Source organism: Micropterus salmoides, unplaced genomic scaffold (assembly GCF_014851395.1).
Source record: "Micropterus salmoides isolate LMB-PRFRI ecotype aquatic unplaced genomic scaffold, ASM1485139v1 Ms_hic_scaffold_12, whole genome shotgun sequence".
Classification (NCBI taxonomy): domain Eukaryota; kingdom Metazoa; phylum Chordata; class Actinopteri; order Centrarchiformes; family Centrarchidae; genus Micropterus; species Micropterus salmoides.
This window is the reverse complement of record NW_024040263.1, coordinates 33,625,252-33,638,853: the sequence shown is the minus strand read 5'-3', so window position 1 is coordinate 33,638,853 and position 13,602 is coordinate 33,625,252. Positions and strand designations below refer to the sequence as shown.

General features: G+C 41.1%; 1 protein-coding gene across 2 annotated transcripts; it reads left to right on the top strand.

The window, feature by feature from the left end:
• The first annotated feature begins 766 nt into the window (after window positions 1-766).
• On the top strand, window positions 767-11,360 carry pold4 (DNA polymerase delta 4, accessory subunit). 2 transcript variants are annotated; one of them, XM_038714645.1, is made up of 5 exons: window positions 767-919; window positions 6,270-6,388; window positions 6,645-6,722; window positions 9,584-9,695; window positions 11,147-11,360. In XM_038714645.1, exons 2-5 carry the CDS (start codon window positions 6,280-6,282, stop codon window positions 11,169-11,171), a joined length of 324 nt encoding a protein of 107 aa, XP_038570573.1. In that variant the 5' UTR covers window positions 767-919; window positions 6,270-6,279; the 3' UTR covers window positions 11,172-11,360. The 2 variants fall into 2 exon arrangements, with proteins under 2 accessions (XP_038570573.1, XP_038570574.1); XM_038714646.1 differs by lacking the exon at window positions 767-919 and adding an exon at window positions 3,024-3,047.
• Window positions 11,361-13,602: the final 2,242 nt, after the last annotated feature.

Here is a 13,602-nt window from a genome sequence, read left to right as displayed (position 1 = left end):
TTTTTAGAGCAGAAAACCATTGGAGCAAATATGCAAATGAATCCAGAGATTAAAATAATGAAGGAAGTTTGACTCTAAACTAAGCCGTTTTTTCGAGATAATTGCAAAAACGCTGAAAGTTGATTGTTATAGCGCCACCATGAGGTCTATCAGGGCCTTTTTTGGGTTTTTTTGCCTGAGTAGTGGGTAAAATTTACAACCTACGTGCGAATTTCGGTGAGTTTTCATCCAGCAGTTTTTGCTGAATCTTCAGCCAAAACAAAATAGCCTAAATTAAAAGACAGAATAATAGAACAGGGCACAGCTGTATTCACAGGGGCATCACGGACAAGCAAAGAAAAATATTTAGTCTTAAATTCTTCTGACTGTATGATGCTTCACAGTAGGCCAATGTATGATTTATTTTGAAATGTTGTATTTGTGAATGGGTGTTAGGTGATGGCTTAACACTGAACCCCTCGTTGCTCCAGAGGCGTGTGACCTCTGACCTCTGACATGTATAACAATTGTAAGTTGCTTTGGATACAAGCGTCAGCTAAATGTAATATTTTTCATTTAAGACAAAGAGGTTCAAATACGTATATGGGCTCAGGCTTAAAAGATTAGCCTATAATCTTTATTTTTCCTAAATATCTAAAGTCATGGTCTTAAATAAATAATCGAAATCTATCCAAAATAATTTGGTTCATGAACAAACACAACATGAATGACAAATGCTTTCAGTTTCGTTATTACTAAGAACTGTAGTGCTTAGCTGTAATCTGCACTACCAGCAGCAGGGGCAGGAAAGGAGCCTGTAGTCTGGAGTCCACCGTAGAGACAGAAGAAGAAACCGTCGTCGTTGTTTTGCTCGGCTGCTTTCGCTGCAGATTGAATGAAGAGAAAAGACTGGGGCGTTTTTTTATTGTTGAATAACGAGGTAAGTTCAGAGACTCGTATTGAAATTTAACAGTCGCATAAGGCTGAAACCTTCAGCTGAAGTTGCACACGCTGAAACACGGATATATTGTTTTTATCGCGAGCTTGTAATTATTTCCTGCAGCCTCTGTTATCGATCAGTGGACATGATGAGTCACCTGAAGCTGAATGCACGATCCTTATTGAGCCCACTGTAAAGTTGTACTGGCTGATTAATGGTTGTTGATGTTCCGTCCGTCCCTTTTTATATTCAGTCTGTGGTCCGTCCAGCCAAAATACAACTGGCTGCGTCCGAAAAGTCAAAAACATCTCCTTTCCTAACTTCCTTTCCTTGACCTCGATGATGAAACGTCACGAGGTCAAGGAAAGGTGTGAAGGAGAATCCGTAAGGACTCAGGAAAAGAGGGGCTCAGAGGATCCGACTGCTCTTTTCTAAGCGACGTAATTACGCGACCGTGAATGTTACTGACGTGAAACTACAATGTTCCGAAGATGGACTACAAAAAGCGCGTCTTTGACTCTGCGCCCCGCAAAAAGGCAGATAAGGTTCCTGCCGGTCACTAAATAACGGACAGGTTGTCACATGGAGACGCTGCCCCTCCTGCCTGTAAACACAGTGTTTCCCTCTGAATGACAGCGTATACAAATAGGATTTGACCCATTTTAAATAGAAACTAAATCAAAGTTAAATCAGCCTTGATAATGTGTCAGGCCGCCACAAATAAATCAGTGTGTGGGAAACGCCTCCTGTAGAGGTCGTCCAGCTGGATCTTTGCCTTGATGGAGGCCGGGGTGTCAGCATCTGGGACTGAAGGCTGCGGGACATGACGTGAGGCTGCACGCTGCAACGTCATCCTCACTTTGATCACGTGACAAGACCAGTAACAGCTCACGGGTCTCAGGTATTGTGGAGAGTTTAAGATAAAGGCCATAAGAGAGAAAAGGCTTAGTAGTCGCTGATCAACATCCTTTATCCGTCATGGTCCGTGATTTATTATTATTTATTATTGTAGAAAACACTTAATGGCTTATTTCAACAACCCGAAACATAAAACGTTGTTGAAACAGCTTCAGATTACAGAAAAGCCAAAAGAAAGAAGGAAACTGTCTGAGTTCTGTGTTGCAGGATTTTGCTAAATGTGGTTGATGGATTTTATCGTTTCAGTTTGAGAACGTGCGCCGCTTTAAATGTTGCCGCCGCAAGGAATTGTGGGACGGCGTTTCCTCCTCTCCTTTCATAAAGGACGGTCCGGTGTACCCTATGCTGAAGGACATATGAAAGGAAGCATTGAAGCTCCTTTCCTCAGCTTTTAGAGAACTGGACCAGCTCTCACCACGGCTGCCGCTGAAAAACCTCCGGGTCACTTCACTCAGTCTGAACCTTCCTGAGCAGAAAAGACTTTTCAGACGCAGCTAATGTCGTGTGACATGGGGGGGGCCTCTCGCGTCCCAGACCGAGCATGGTGGAGCGTGGTGCTGCATGGTGGTGGAGCACGGTGGGGCACGGTGGTGCATGGTGGAGCATGGTGGTGGAGCACGGTGGTGCATGGTGGAGCATGGTGGTGGAGCACGGTGGTGGTGGTGGTGGAGCACGGTGGGGTGTGGTGGAGCATGGTGGTGGAGCACGGTGGGGTGTGGTGGAGCATGGTGGTGCGTGGTGGTGGAGCACGGTGGGGTGTGGTGGAGCATGGTGGTGCATGGTGGTGCATGGTGGTGCGTGGTGGTGGAGCACGGTGGGGCGTGGTGGTGCATGGTGGGGCGTGGTGGTGCATGGTGGTGGAGCACGGTGGGGCGTGGTGGTGGTGCATGGTGGGGCATGGTGGTGTGGTGGATGGTGGGGGTGCATGGTGGTGCATGGTGGTGGAGCACGGTGGGGCGTGGTGGTGCACGGTGGGGCGTGGTGGTGCATGGTGGTGCGTGGTGGTGCATGGTGGTGGAGCACGGTGGGGCGTGGTGGTGCATGGTGGTGCATGGTGGTGCATGGTGGTGCATGGTGGAGCATGGTGGTGCATGGTGGTGCATGACGGCAAATAAAAACAGTAAACATGTCGGACCGACAAACTTGTGTTTCTCTGGCAGGTTTCTGCACTCGGTGTTCATTGAAAGGATGACCGTTGTATTAAAAACAAGTAATAAATATACGTTACTGTATCCTTCTAGCTACATCTGCTGGTAATCAGTTCGGTAAAGTTGGAAATACATTCACAGATTCGGGAATTGTGGAAAAGTGGAGACACTGCAGCCTTTAACAGTGAAGTCACTGAATATTAAAATTCCCCCAAATTATGCAAAACTATATTTTTATTACAAATCTAGTGTTGTAGTATCACCAGCAGGAGATCATTGATGTACGAGGTGATTTTGGGGGCACTACATTGTATAAGTGTGAAGTTATTGAATATTTCTGCATTATGTGTTTTCGGCGTTGCACTTTGTGAATGTATTTCCAACTTTCCCAAACTTTGGTAATCCTCAAAAGTCAGCAAAAGTTTTAGGATATATTTCCAAATGTTTTCACATTTCTGGGCATTTTTAACATTTTCCTGACTAACCTTTGTGCAGAGAAGATGACTTTCAGAGATTGTTTACTGTAAGCAGCTGCCTAATAACATTGACAAAATATTTCTACATCAATTTACAGGCAGAACAGGTTTTTCTATTTGATCCTAGTATGTATTATTTTAATTTAATTCTTTACTTCATGGTTTACCATTCACCATGGGCGAGTTCAGCGCCGACAAAACGTAGCAAAGCGGGGTTTGTTTTTTTTTTTTTCAACGGAAACGGTGGTGGGCGCATCGCAGGTGTTGCCAAATCAGCTGCGACCAGTTTGTAAACACAGCGGTGTTAAAAAGGCAGGAAAATGCAGTGCGCTTGCGTTCGCAGCAGGGTGTTCAGGGAACCGCCCTTTCCGTTTTGTCGGCGCTGAACTCGCCCCACGTTTCCTGCCCACCGGGGAATATGTTGGGGCCTTTTATTTTTTTTTTACTTGACTTTATTGAGAAGGTCATCATATACAGTCCCCTCCAAAAGTCTCAGAACGGTGAGGCGAGTTCTTTTGTTTTTGTTGTTCACTGAAGACATTTGGGTTTAAGATCAAAAGATGAGACGAGAGTTCAGAATTTCAGCTCTCATTTCCTGGTGTTCACGTCTAGTTGTGTTAAACAACTCAGGACAAACCACCGTTTGTTTTAGACCACAGCTTTCTTAGGTGAGCAAAAGTAAAGGAACAAATAATCTTAAAGTAAATAATATTTAATATTTTAACCCTTGCTTGCAATAAGTGCCTCAAGCCTTTGACCCATCGACATCACCAAACTGTTGTGATGCTATTCCAGGCTTTTACCGCAGCTTCTTTCAGTTCTCGTTAGTTTCGGGGTGTTTCTCCCTTTGGTGAAATGCATGCTCTGTTGGGTTACGGTCAGCTGATTGACTTGGCCAGTCTAAACAAGAAACATCTGGCAGTCACATGATCCAATAGTTTTGCTCACTTGAAAAATGGGCGGCTTCAAACAAACGGTGGTTTGTCCTGAGTTGTTTAACACATCTAGACGTGAACACCAGGAAATGAGAGCTGAAATTCTGAACTCTTGTCTCATCTTTTGATCTTAAACCCAAATGTCTTCAGTGAACAACAAAAACAAAAGAACTCGCCTCACCGTTCCAAGACTTTTGGAGGGGACTGTACATACAACATAAAATGACACAACATACTGTATAACGACATTTTATTTACCAGGGGTAGGGCTGGACAATAAAACAATAATAATAATTATCACAATATCATTTTTTCAATAACAATATAACAAATGTTCAATAAATATTCAGTATATGTTTGATTTTATTCACTTGATTAATACACTAGTTAGGATTAATTTTTTTATTAAGATTTTTATTTTGTTGAGGAAAAAGGACTGAAAAAATCTTTTACTTAATTTTACTCGTGCATATTTGTTGACAGAGATTTTATCATAATTGCTTTGAATGTTCTACCTCAGATTTGTGAAGTGATCCGCTGTTTGGCCTCAAGTGTTGACCACAAAGAAAAGTTTAAAACCACAATAACCATCAGGTTTCTTCAACTTTCACTCAGGAGCAAAAATCTGCCTTTAAACTCAAAAAAATGAACAATTTGATATTTATCATGATAATTATCGATATCGAAAGATATGAAACTTTTTTTTATCGTGATAACATTTTTGCCCGTATCGTCCAGCCCTATCCTGGCGAGAAAGTCCAGGTTAAGGCACCAACTTGAGTTCTCGAGTTCCAGCATCAGTCACTTCCATGAGGTCGTAAGTGTTGAATATAGTTGTCCTTTGAGTCCATATATGCATCTAGTTCACTCATACAGACGGGGAAGAATGGTTTAGAACCAGTACATTTACATTTGTGGATATGGAATTTGGAAAGTAAGAATAACAGATTTGTTATGAAATATAATCCTTTTTTTTTATCCTCCCTGAAATTAAAAACACAGAAGAAAACATCCTTAAAACAAAATATTAAGAGTCTGAATGAACTCCTTCTAGTTCCAATATAAATGGGACACATGTTCCTCTGCAGCTTTACAGAATGAACAATTTCAATATTCAGTTTATATCTTTTAAAGAAAGACTTTAGTGGGTAGAACCAGTGAATCAATTTATCCCAAGGCACACACTCTGTTCCACTGTCCAGTATGAAATCACGTAAGGCGCAGTCACAATGTCTCTTGTTGCTTTGAGGAAAAGCATAAACTCCCCATAGCAGTGTCGGTACGTTAGTGACATGAGACGTCCTTTAATCCGAAACGTGCTGATATTATCTGCATTCTAGTTATTGAATAACCCAGAGTATGATCATGGTGTCTTTGGATGTATTTGGCTAAATGTTTCAGGGAAGTTGAAATGATGTACCTCGCATCTAAGTGGAGACTCAGATTTAGGTTTTCTGTTTGTTTCCTCTTCTGATATCCTTTAAGACTACTGCATACATTTTATTTGCAAGTCACATCTGACTGCGTTCCAATAATAGCAACTCTGATTTGAATAAATGCGAATGATTTAATTGCAGCGGTGATCTCCACCTTGCATTACGAGGTGGTTGAACTGGATACTGGGTGTTTTATCCTGCGCTGTTGTTCAGTTTAAACATGGTTAAATGAAGGCACTGTTAATGGAGCTGCAAAGAAGCTTCTATTTGGAAGAAGATAACACTTATTTTTGTAGAGAGAAAGATGATGAGGTGATTTTCTCGTGCTAATTTGTTAACATCATTTCAGAATTGATTATTTGAGTGGAAAAAATGGCCAAACTCACTGATATTGAGGCTCTGTTATCACTTACCCAGTGTGTCTGTGTATGTTGTAGATCAGTGACCATGACAACCAAGCGCGGACTGATAACTGATTCATTCAAGGTGGTGAAGAAAGCAAAGAAGGAGGGGAAACGAGAGAAGAGGCCTCCTCCTCCGCCGCCGCCACAGCAAGGTGAAGAGCAGGGCTGATGCCGCCTCAGTGAGACGGGCGTTCACTGTTTGCAACATGACGTCTCAGTCAGCATCTACGAAACTGTGCAAAAGGCTAAAACAGCAATATGGAAAGGAGCGTTATGAATAAGGAAGTGTTATTGTAGCATTTGTTTGGTTAACGTTAGAAGGATTTTTGTTTGAAACGTTGAATTATTATTAATGTCAGAGCAGTGTTATATTTGTCTGATACTTTGTCGTGTTAAATCTTGTTATAGGAGCTGAAAGTGAACCAGAGGAGAGGCTCCAGAGGCTCAGACAGTTCGATCTGGACTGGAGATTCGGGCCCTGCACGGGTAACATTCCTACACATGTACAGGCTGTAGAACATCTGGCTTTGGCATAATAACAGAGATGGATAGAGCAGTATTAACTTAAATATTGTTCACTAGTAGGTGGAAATTTTTTACCGGCCAAAATAATAAATTATTTTTGTATCACATATCCATTTTTTTCTGTCTTTTTATTTTAATAATATATTATGTCGAATACAAATTTAAAGAAGAGCCCAGAGTGACATTTGAAGCAAAATTATATTAAGATATTAACAGTAAATTGTTTTCTAAACTTACAAGATGCTTATTAAATTAATTATCAAATTAAATCCCATCACTTTCTACAATCAACCTCTTTGCACAGTCTGGCCTCCTGGTTCTGACTGACACAGTGTGCAACATTTTTTATACAGTCTATAAATCATATTCCTTTATCAAATTCAAATAACAATATTGCCAAAGCTACATATATATAAAGGACAATTCATTTCATACATTTCATTAGATAAGGAAATAAAACTGCAAAAGTTGTGGTTGTGTGTGTAAAAAAAGAATATTTAAAAAAGTAAATAAGTAAAACAATAAGTGTGTGTGTGTGTGTGTGTGTGTGTGTTAATAAAATAAAAATAAAATAAATGACACATTAACGTGTGTTATTATAATAATACAGAATATTACTTTATCTCTGGGGAGGACAGCTGGACCATAAGAAGATCTGACTGGGTATCAGACACTAGACTGGACTGCCAACTTTATTTTTTCTCCTTTTCGTCTGCGTTTTTAAAAATTTGTTTATGTTGTTTATTTAGTTGGTTTGGTTACTACACTTGGTAAATGTCGCCACATTACGGTGGTAGCTAGCCAGCTTGCTAAATGCTAAAAACACTCCAAGCACGACGTTGTGGCTCCTAACACAAGCGGCTTTCACACCGTCTTATTTTCCGGAGCGCTCTGTGCACACATGGCTGCAGATTGTGCCGCAAACGTTTGCGAATGCGGCATTTGGCGGATGTTTTTCTGTGCTTTTTTGCGGGATGTTTATATGAAAGTGGCTACACTCTCCCCTCTTTCCCGCCACCTCCTTCAAATCTACACCGATCAAACACAAGTAACACGAAACGAACATAAACAACAACCAATGAACGAACCCCCATAATCTGCGTGTTACACCATTTTAGATCCCTGGGTACAGCAGGGACCAATCTAAGTGTGACACATAACAAACGGGAACGTGTGGCTGCTGTTAATTACCGTCAAATAGATATTACATGGAGATATCATCCCCAAAACATTTACCCTGCAGTGTGCCGGGTAGCCTTCCAATATTTAGCCACCAAATGTAAAATCCACCCGTATTTGGCGCTTAATTTCCACCCCTAGCAGGTAGTGTTGCACGGTAAACGTTAAAAACGATACAGTACTGCCTTTTATTGGTCCGAATACTTGAAGAATGACGGTAGCTGTGTTTCCATCTAATTGTCATGCGGATTTTAAGTAGACTTTTGCAATGTCGCAAAAAAGTAAATGCAGTCTAAAAGTCCACGCAGACCAAGCGAGGCAACATGTCCAACTTAGCAAAGCATCTCACCAAAAGACATGCAGAGAAGAAGAAGAAATACTTAATTAACTGCACTCTGTTATTATTGTTAGTGTTTACACACAGGTCCGAAACTCATGCCCAAACAGGACCCACAGCAACACACGGAGAGTGAGATCTGAGGGGTTCGGGGGCTTGCTCCAGTGCCCACGAGGTGAACTGGCACCTCTCCAGCTACCAGTCCACACTCCGCAACTCTGGTCCGAGCTGGATTCGAACCGGCGACCCTCCGGTTCCCAAACCTGCTTAGCTTCAGTCATTCAGCAGAAGCAGGGTTTACATTGGCGTAGCTGCCGGCAAACAAGAACAGTCTGGAATTTTCAGGAATGTCTTACTCAGAGTCAGATAAGATCACTATTACTTAAATTTCTGTGTCTGCACTCCCACTCCAGAGATAGATCTTAGCCTAGCAGGAGGAAACTACTAGCCTAGCACCAAGAACTCCAGGCTGTAAAATGTCCCGCTTCATAAAGCTGTGGGTGATACCGCAGCCATTATGTCCATGTTTGTCTACAGTCTGTGTTTCCTCACCTGACATCTCGATGCACAAAGCAGCATATCAGCTGCTTTCTACATTACGTCTGGGTCTGCTCTTTTTGGGAGGTTGAAGTTAAAGTGGTCCAAAAACAGGTTTTGACCACGCACACACTGAGGTTTTGCAGCTGAGTGCAGTTTGTCCTTGTTTTGCGTCTGTTAAATGTTCAATTCTCTAGTGGTCCCAAAAATATTTGTTAAGGTGTACTAGCGATGTAGCGTAGTAGCGTAGCACACGACATGGTTATACAACATGTATAAAAGTTATACAACAAGAACGAAGCTTTCCTTATCACTCTTATCTTAAAATGTTTGATTTCAAAGAGCGCATATTCTAATTATATCTTCAACCACGTCCAGTTGCAGCGTCTTCGCTTCTCGCAGCCGTAGGTTTCATGTTTTATTTTCATTCCCTGGTGGTGAATATCAGGTATTGTATCTGTCTGTGCCAGATGATCTACTGCCTGGAAAGACACCAACTCTCTGAAGATGCTAATAAATTCATTCTCACTGCACGTGGATATTAACGCTGCTGTATGTGAATTGGACTTCTTTTGCAATAAGGCTCTTTTACATAGTAAGAGGACAATTTTGCAAATGGCGCCGGAGCCACGACACGCCGTCTGCTTGGCAGCGCCGGTATAACACGATTTCCTGATCTCAGCTGTGCAGGTGTACAGCCACAGAAGCCATGCAATCCTTTTGTGAATTCACACCTGAGTCATTTATCATGTCGTGTCTCTCTTTGCAGGAATCAGCAGGCTGCAGCGATGGGAGCGAGCACAACTTCATGGTCTGAATCCACCTGAGGAGGTCAGAGACCTGCTGCTGCAAACACACACGGACTCCAAGTACAACTTTAGGTAACTCAAACTATTTCACTCAAACTAACAAACAAATGAACTAAGTTGATGGCGTGGGTAGATACGAGGAACATCAGTCATGTCAGAAGTGTGTGGATGAGTGAGAATGAAAATGCATGTTGGCGGGTGCAGCAAATTAAGCAAAGGAGCAAAGGCTGAGGTTGAAGCAGCAGGACAGCAGAGAGACTGACTCCCAGAGGGGCGGGTACTCGCATTGAACCCTCCCAGCTCCACCTACAAGCCACACCCAGCATCTGCAAAACAGAGAAGACGCACAGGCAGGCAGAGTCGTCACACATACACATCTGCAAAGCAGGAAGGGGTTTGTTGGTGTCCCCAGAGTATTTGAAAATACCGCACTTACTTACGCTTACTTTGCATTAACTCCCACACTGCGTCCACATCCACACAAAGAACAGGTTACTGGGAGACATCAGGTTACTGCAGGGGGAAAAAAGGCATCATAGCGTTTATTTTCCCTACGTGTACATGGCCAAGGACACAGGTTTCCCTAATTTATAAACCAGATTTCTTATCTGCCTGCCGTTCAATAAATCACTGCACTGCAGAACGCTCTCCGGTGTGAGATAACTGCAGCTGTTTGGCCCATCTCAATAACAAAGTCAGGAGCAGCTTTGCATGAAAATGCTTTAGTAAAACAGACCTGTCACCTTTATTTATGTGTGATGTCAGCCATCTTGTTTTCTGTGAACAGGGGGGGGGGGGGGGGGACTCCGCTAACAAATAATCCAATCCAGTTCAGAAGCTGAGATACGTGGCAGACATGCATGTCAGCCTCAGCTCTTTCTTAGTAGCAACCGAAATGTGTTTGTAGCCCTGAGCCCAAAATGAATATACACACACATGTTTACAGTTTTATCTATTTATTTTATTTAAATTTTTTACATATTATTATAACGCACACACGTTACTGTGTACTGTGTATCTATTTTAATTTTTAATATATATTTTTTTAACTCACACACATGCTTTATTTTCATTTAAATATATTTTTATTTTTTAACACACACGCTTAATATTTTTTCTTTACTTTTTTAAAATATTTATTTTTACACAATTTTTTAACTTTTTTTATTGTTATTATTTTATTTTGTATTAAAACACACAAACACAACTTTTGCTGTTTTATTTCCTTATCTAATGAAATTTATGAAAGTAATTGTCCTTATGTACTTTATACTTAGCTTTGGCAATATTGTTGCTACACATTCATGCCAATAAAGCTAATTTGAATTTGAAAGCTTCCAGTGAACACCTGCTTGGATTTGTCCTCTCCTTTACATTTTAGAGACTTACAATACATCATAATTATTACTGTTTTTTTGTGTTTAATTTAGGTTCATGTAATGCTGAAAAATGTGGATTGATATTCTGCCCTAACATATTGGTATTAATAAAGTTGCCTTTAATTTGTGTTCTTTGTCTTTCAGCCTGTGGAGGGAATATCCGTTGTGAGGAGGAAGACATAAAGAGAGAAAAAGAACGCACACTCCAAAAAAATCACAAGAAGTTTCCCTTCTGAAAAATATGCAAACCTCGCGTAGAGCCGCAGAGGACCAACAGAATAATGTTTTTTACAGTGTGCTAAGTCGTCTCCTACAAGACAAAGTTTGTAACATTTTAAATAAAATCTTTCAAAATGTGGTTCTGTGATGTATGAAGAAGGAAGGGGTTAGTTTGCACCGCCCACATCCCTCCCACATGCTCTGCCCACTTTGTCTTATTTTAAATGACCTAACTTAACATAGTCTCTCTGTTTTTGCTCTCAGAGCAAAAGGAAGGTGAAGCCAATGCACAAGTGCATTAAACCTGCACTCTTCTTTCCTGCAAAGGCCAGCAGGGGGCGACTCCACTGGTTGCAAAGATAGAAGGTGAGATTGTATAGAAGTGTAATTTATTACCTCACAGTGGATCAGAGGCGGGACTTTCTGGTCCAGTGGGCGGGATTTTAAAACATTTCACTCTGATTCGTTAATGGGACGTCAGTCTGATACCTGGGCCTCTCATTGGTTCGTTCTCAGCTCCGTTGGGTTTCTGCAATTCCGCTGATCACGGTCATTATGGGCCAGAAGCGTCAAGGCACACAGATTTAGCCACGATGATACCGCAAGTGAGACGACTTCTGTTTCAAATGAAGGGACATGCTAGATTTATTTGTGCTTTTACAACACAGTGTTGTACAAAGTGATCGAGTTCCCTTTGTGCTGCTCACAAAAAGCAAACGTTATAAACAAAAAGTATACAATTATATACAGAAATAAAACTTCTAGCAAGTATTTTAAAGTTTAAAAGCATTAATATATATATATATATATATATATATATATATATATATATATATATACACATAAGAAAAACAGCTAATACACCATAAAATAAATAGATTCGTCCAGCTCAGGCATCAAAGGTGTTTTATTTATTAGATGTTTTATTTGGTGTGTGCTGTGCTTTGCACAACCCTGTTATCAATACTCAGGAGCCTCTAAAAGTATATTTTAAAATATTTGTTTAATAAATCCTTTACCATTTAGTAAAGATATTTATAATTAACGAGTTATCAAAAACACTCATGAACTGATCAATATTTAAGAAAGCTGATTTGTTCAGATGTTGTTCACGTGGCTGATCAGACTATCACGGCTCTGATGTCCAGGTGGCTCAATAATCCCATCCAGGTATTTGATGAGACCTAAACCTGCCGCAATAAAATAAAAATATTGGCAATTTATTCTCGAAAATATGGTAATACATTTAAAACAAAATTATACATATATTTAATGTTATTATAGATATTAGACTGTCCCATCTGGGTGCACTAAAGACGATGCAACCCTGTTACTTACCTTTGGGTCACCCGTGGTGCTAGCAAATGTCTTGGTGGTGTCAATTCCACTGTGTCATCTTCTGTGCATAAATACTATTATTTAAAATATTTTGATGATTTCAAAAAGTGACATATCAAGAAATTTATATTAAAAAAGTAGATTTAAAACTTATTTTAACTTATATTTGACACGCAAATTGGTCATAAAGAAGGTGGGACAAGATAAAAATGTCATTTTAGTTGGTGCTGGAAAGCTTTTTGCGTTCTAGATAATATTTTGGAGCCATTTACTTTCCGTCTCAGGACAAAGTATGATTCACACAACAAGTGCTTGTTTTAGTATTTTGCACATGTATTATTTGAAATTGAATGGGTGGGTCCAGCGGCGTCCTTAGCCCTGGGCTGGAAAAGGATCTCAGAAGGATTTTTCAGCTGCAGCTCCTCTGTGTCCGTCCTCTCTGCTCCACCTGAAGCTGCACTTGAACCTGTGTGGATTTGTGGTGAGGTTAAAGCAGCGGAGGCGTTATAAACATTTCATTTCAAAAGCTATGTTTTGCTCCCCCTTTATTTCGCATTGCCTTCCTGGCTCAGGCGATTTCGGATCTGGCTCAATCACTCACACAGTCCAGAATGTATCCTAAGTGTTGAGGGAGAAGGAAAGAAGTTGCTGTAGGCCGGAGCAGCAAAGCGCCTCAATATTACAGACTTTTCTTTGTGCTGCTGTTACTTCTAGCTGAAGGCAGCAGGGGTGGGTCCATCTAATGTACCTTTAATTTCCATTCATACCTTCAGCCGTCTGTTATCCGCACTTTGCTTCATTAACCGAACTGCCCTGTCATCCAGGCTGTGCGCGCGCAGTTACGCAGTAAAGCGCCGGTCGGGCGCTTGTCACGGTCACAGATGCAAACATTTAGAAAATCAGGCAAGTATCTTTTCAGTTTAAGGCTTTATTGTTGTACAGAAAATGCCCTCCAATTCTGAAATGACCCAAATGGGACTTTACTGACATTACTGTGGTGAAATGTGTACCACGGCGCGCACTCGCAGCGTCTCTGAGTAAAG